The sequence below is a fragment of the Notolepis coatsorum genome (assembly GCF_963971535.1).
Source record: "Notolepis coatsorum genome assembly, chromosome: 13".
Taxonomy (NCBI): Eukaryota; Metazoa; Chordata; class Actinopteri; order Aulopiformes; family Paralepididae; genus Notolepis; species Notolepis coatsorum.
Genome location: NC_140177.1, coordinates 121,164,952 through 121,170,633, shown reverse-complemented (window position 1 = coordinate 121,170,633; position 5,682 = coordinate 121,164,952). Strand labels below are relative to the sequence as shown.

The 5,682-nt window shown below is 42.7% G+C and overlaps 1 protein-coding gene across 1 annotated transcript in view; it reads left to right on the top strand.

Annotated features, from left to right (window-relative positions):
- Positions 1-1,562: 1,562 nt before the first annotated feature.
- Positions 1,563-5,682, top strand: part of znf219 (zinc finger protein 219) — a gene marked incomplete at its 3' end in the record, with an annotated part of 99,329 nt that continues 95,209 nt past the window's right edge. The window contains exon 1 of the mRNA XM_084327786.1: positions 1,563-1,720. Within this exon, the coding sequence (XP_084183912.1) occupies positions 1,682-1,720 (39 nt within the window). The 5' untranslated portion in view covers positions 1,563-1,681. The remainder of the gene's footprint in view (positions 1,721-5,682) is intronic.

Sequence of the window (5,682 nt, the reverse complement as noted above, 5' to 3'; positions counted from 1 at the left end):
CCCCCCCCCCTCCCTCCCTCTTGGCTGTTTTTTTTTGTGTTTTTTTTTTGTTTGCCTCTGTCTCACTCACTCTCTGCATATTAATTGGTGCATTTCTGCCGCTGCGGAGAAGACAATCAAAGCGTCAGGGGCGGGCGGGTGATGATGCCATTGTGGCAGACAGACACAAACACGTATGCCTGTGAACATACACACACAAACACAGGCAGAAGGGGGGCAGACAGACAGGTACACACACACACTACAGTTGCAAGCATACATCAGCAGACAGACTTTCATGCATATACCCCCTCACACACATATAGGCTATACTGATAACAATGTGTACGCGCACACAAATATGCATAGAGGCACGTACACACACGTTGATTTACCCTGCACCCAGACAGAAACAGAACATGTGCCACTCTCTCAGACGCCCAGATACACAATAGCTGGCTTATAATGGCTGATCAAGGAGATATTATCTGCCTTAGCACAGAAAATTTGAATTTTCCAGGCATCAAAGGTGAACACTTGTACATTGTAAACACTTTCACTGAAATACATTTTAATTGCATACATGTGGGACAAATATGTAATGTAACATTGGCTAATAAACAATTATCCCTCATAGTTTGGTCATTTGAATATATGGCTTGGATTCATTACATAATAGACTTTTCAGGCACTTTAGCTCTTTTTTCTTTTCTTTCTTGGTGACATATTCTACCTTTCCACCCGCCTCGTGCAGGTAGGCCATAGATATACCCTGCTAGTGCTATGAAATGTGCAAGGTGGAGAGGCGCGTGGGCTTTGCTAAATGTACACCTGCGCCCCTCTACGCGCGGTAGTATGGCCCACGTGGGTACGAATATCTTCTTTTACCCTCGCTCGCGTATGCAAATCAGTAGTTGGAAGAGCGGCGACGAGATGATTCAGAAAAAAATCTAAATATATATATATATCCTGCCTTCAACTTTTTTTTTTTTTTTTTTTTTACTTCAGATTCAAATGCAGATGCAGTAGACTATAGTCTACCAGTGAGCTTCTTTTGCTTTAGACCTGTGGTTCTGTGTCGAAATAACTTATTGTGGACCATGAGTTAACAGACACACCTGTTAAAACAAGTTTTCAAAGGACTCTTCTGTTCCGTTTAATTTACTTTGCAGTTTGTGTTGTGTATATAGCCATATGCTTCCGGAGTTCCGGGGTGATTTATCAAAAAATATTTCGTCTCTGTCATTACTTCCCATGCGTTTTTACGGACGTAAAACTTTTTTTTTAATATATATATATATATATTTTTTTTACACAATGTATCCTAAACGGTTTTGTTTAAAATACATAGTGTTTCTCTATCTTTTTTTAGGATGCATCTCTAGCGCGCCGCAGTGCTCGCTGCCCTGCATGTCAGCAGCGTTTCTAAAATGGTGCTCGTGAGATTATAATTACATTTGCAACCTACATCACTCTCCCTCCCACTCTCATCGCTCCCCTATTCACTCACTACCACACAATAAATGGATCTTTTGGGAAAAAAATGCAAGGAGAGAGGGAGACGTGTGAGAGAGAGAGAAAGGGAGGAGGAGGAGAAGAGGGTGACCAAAGGGAGGGGGGAAACGGCGTATGCTTGTATACAACCCTGATTTCCATTTTTTTCCCCAACTCGTAATGTATTTAATTCAAGTGAAACGTAATCATGACGTGTCGTGTCATTAATCTGCTCGCCGCCTCTCCCGTAGTACACTGAGTCTTTACTTTCATCATATAGCCTATATCTCATTTGTATTAAAACAAATATATATATATTAGCTTTACATTATGCACTTTTACATAGGTTGGCACGAAACAGCGACGCGTGGCTATCCGGTGGGGGGAAAAAAATATTTCCAAAATTCTTCTATTTATTGTGGTTGTTGTTGCCTTTTCACGAACAACACAAAATATCTGTCGACGACTTTTTTTTTTTGCCCTCCTCAAATCCGGATAGCCCCGATATATACTTTAATGTGCTTTCACGGGCCATGTCGCTTTTGGGTTTTATTGGGCATTCTTTCCACCTTGCAGTTTTGATGTGTGTGAGTGATCGGCGTCGGGTCCCGTCAGGCTACAGTCATGTATGTTGTAGCCGCGCGCGCCGGAGCACTTCACGTGTGTGTCATGTATGTATGTGGCCGGTGTATGTGCGCGCGTGGCCGACCGTCTGCATAACCCTATAGCGGTGACATGACAAAAACATGCATGTGTAGTAGTAATATGACATATAGTTGTAGTTATGCTTAAGAACATACTTTGTCTTTTAGATGGCCGCAGATTTGGTCAACGTACTGTCAATTATTATGTGCGACTTTGGTGTGGTTATTATTAAAGTGTACAAAAAGTCACCCGGAGTGGAAATATATATATATTTTTTTTATTTATAAAAGACCTAACTTTATCCTTAAGTAAGTTTTTGTAAACTATATAGTAGCAATTTCTGTCCTTGCGTGGTGCGAAAACCCCTTTCATTTCGTCAATTGTTTCATATTGACCTCTTCTCTATATAGCCCATATCTCATGTTATAATCTCTGCAAAATGCGACCTTTGACAAAAAGTAGCTTTGCAAAGGCACACAATAAGTTCTCGTGCGTAACGTTTATTCGTTGTTTGATCAGCCGAAGACATATTTGTCAACTGTAAAGTAGATTACGGCATGTTAGCCAGTGATTTACACACCGCAGCCAGGGGTATAAATTCTAGGTAGATGCGATTAGCTTGACTAATTCTTTTGTTGGAGACGCATTATTATTAGGCGACACGTACCACGGCATTGTTTTCAATATATAAGCCCACCACTTTCACGATGTGCGCACAAACGCTTCCAACTGATGTGTATATTACTGTACTGAGGTTGAAAAGCCAGTCCTGCCTTTTTTTTTTTTTTTGTTTACTACTACGATGTTTACTACTAGGCTACTATTACAACTGGTATAGTTGTCCTAACATCACCTTCAGTGTCTACAATCCCGGCTGTTAGCTAAACCTCTTTTCAGGCAACAGTGGAGAAAGTAGCAAGTGTGTGACATGATGCAACGTTGTACCGTATTATTGTACTGTAAACGATAGAAACGGTACATTACTATTACGTTACCGGGTTTAAGAAAAACGCGACGAGGTCTCGTATATGTCGCTTTTTTGGTGATGGGGGGGGGGGGGGGGGGAGATTGGCAGTGAATTCAAGATGAAATCCATGATGGCACTTTTCTCGTCCTCCCTCCTCGCGCACTCGTCTTTCCCCTCCTCCCTTAATCTTTTGTATAGAAAATTTAGGAACAAAATGGAGCAGGGGAGAGAGCGATAGATGGGCTACATGACACACACACGCCACCCCGACTTCTCTCTCTCCCCCGTCACAGAATCTATAAACTATCCCAAATGTTGCTGCTATTTTAATCGCATTCGAAGCAAAAAAATGTGCACAGACGCCATCATCAGCGAGCAGGGTTTTAATCTCGTTTTTGGGTTGGTGTTTATTAGTGCGCGCCCGCGCATTGTTTGTTGATAGTTATTTATTTCATTAATGTGCCTGACTGCTCTAATTGAGATGGCCGCGAGAGAGAAGAGGGGAAAGAGCGACTGAAAATGGTTGCACGTTATTGACGCACATCATACGGGCGAGGAGGAAATTCCTCTCGAGATAAGGCTCAGACGTGTCATCTGGGTTGACCAAAGACACTCCCGTCGCCTTTTTATATCCAATAGAAATGTTTAGGGATCCTAAAATGCCCATATTCTTTTTTTTTTTTGTTGTTGATCCAAACCAAATGTACACTTTTTGAGAGTATACATGAATAGTGGAATTTGGTAGTTGTGTGTTGTTACACTGTGACTGCCTGCTGTTTAACCTGAGCTTCTTTTTGCCCAACAACCTTAAAAAATAGTTTATGATTTCTCACAAACAAATACTTGAGACATCACTGGCTTAGCATATGCTTATGCGTGTCATATCACATACATTTTCTCTGTAGCTGAAAAGTGCTCTTTGCTCCCCCCCTGCCCCCCCCCCCCCCCCCCACATACCACAGACTTTTGATAACAATATAATTTCACTAATAGTCTTTATGAATACTCATTAGATGCCCGCTAATGAATACAAAACATAGATCCTTCATTAAAGGGGGACGTAATCGATTTGGTTAATTTCTCCTGTTGTATATTTGTTGTGTTCCCATAGTATGCACCTCCTCTTCCTCATCTCTGCATGTGCCGCTACTCGAGGTGTACACACATCCAGGTGGCTCTTAAGGAGAGTTTCAGAGAGAGGGAGAAGAGCGTAGCACCAATCAAGCTTTCTGATTGATATAATTGGGTCATTAGAGCGCTGTGGGAGAGCCACCTGCTTGCCCTCCGTTAGGGAGAATCTACTGCATTGTGACATTTCGAGACTGTTGAGAGTTCCTTTGGCTGCTCGGGATTAGCGTGTATTTAGAGCATTAGGGTCTTACTTAAATAGTGCAGTACTTGTACCAGCTGTATTCAACTACTGTAGCAATAATGAGAACCGAGTGAGCTTTATACAGTGAAGAGTTGGACAGGTTGACGGTCACTTTTTCCTCTCGTATCTCTCTGCTGTGTCAAGCGTAATAGGAACTGTCCTAGATTGAAATGTATTCTATCAATATGTACCTCGTCACAGTGTAGGTTAAGTATAGCAATCTAAGGAGGTCACAGCACCACATGAAGGCCCGCTGTGATTTAAAGCTGTCGGTCAAGCAGAAAGTGCAGTCATCTCACTCTGCGCTGTTTCGCCATCCAGTGGGGTACCGCTACTGCGCTTTACACTTACTACCCTTTCTAGAGGAGTCGCTGCCGGGTCGCCTGAGGAGGGTTCCCATGCGTTGGATATAATCGAGAAACTCGACTGTTAGGTCCAACTTTACAAGTAAGTGTAATAGGACATTTGGTTTGATTGATTGATAGATTGACAGATATCAGTCAGATATAAACTGGATACATGATCAATTGGAATGCAATTACTGGTATTCATCACGTTTTTTAGTGCGTCATTCTGCCTCCTTCCTTCCTTCCTCTCAGCATTTCTTCCCACCTTCCTTCATCCAAGCCCCTCTGCTGATCTCTGTTTCAACATAAGTATTTGTAACGGGTGAAAGTGACAAAGTGACATTCTCCGTAAGCTTTTTGTTGTTGTTGTCATTTTCATCTTCTGACCAGGACTTGTATTGAGGGTGGGAACTTAACCCTTTCACCCGCCTCACTACCAAAACGGTTAACCCCTTTCACTGCGGTGCCCGTCGGTGGTGTGATAGTAAAGGGTTAAGTGATCCTTTTATCAATGATGTCAGGTTTCTTACCACCTCTGCTCACCATCAGCTCACTGTACACACACACTGGGTCTCTTCGGCTATTGAGTGAGAAACTAACCTCTTGTGGAATAACATCTGTTGAGTTCTCTTATGTTTCCCAGTGTATAGTTCACATCATCATCACCTTCACTCGCTGAGATCCGGTTGCATTGTTCCCCGGGTTCAGAACTCTGTCTCTGTCTCTCTCTTTCTCCCTTTCTCCCTCCCTCCCTCCCTCCCTCCCTCCCTCCCTCTCTCAATCTCTCTCTCTCTCTCTCTCTCTCTCTCTCTCTCTCTCTCTCTCTCTCTCTCTCTCTCTCTCTCTCTCTCTCTCTCTCTCTCTCTCTCTCTCTCTCC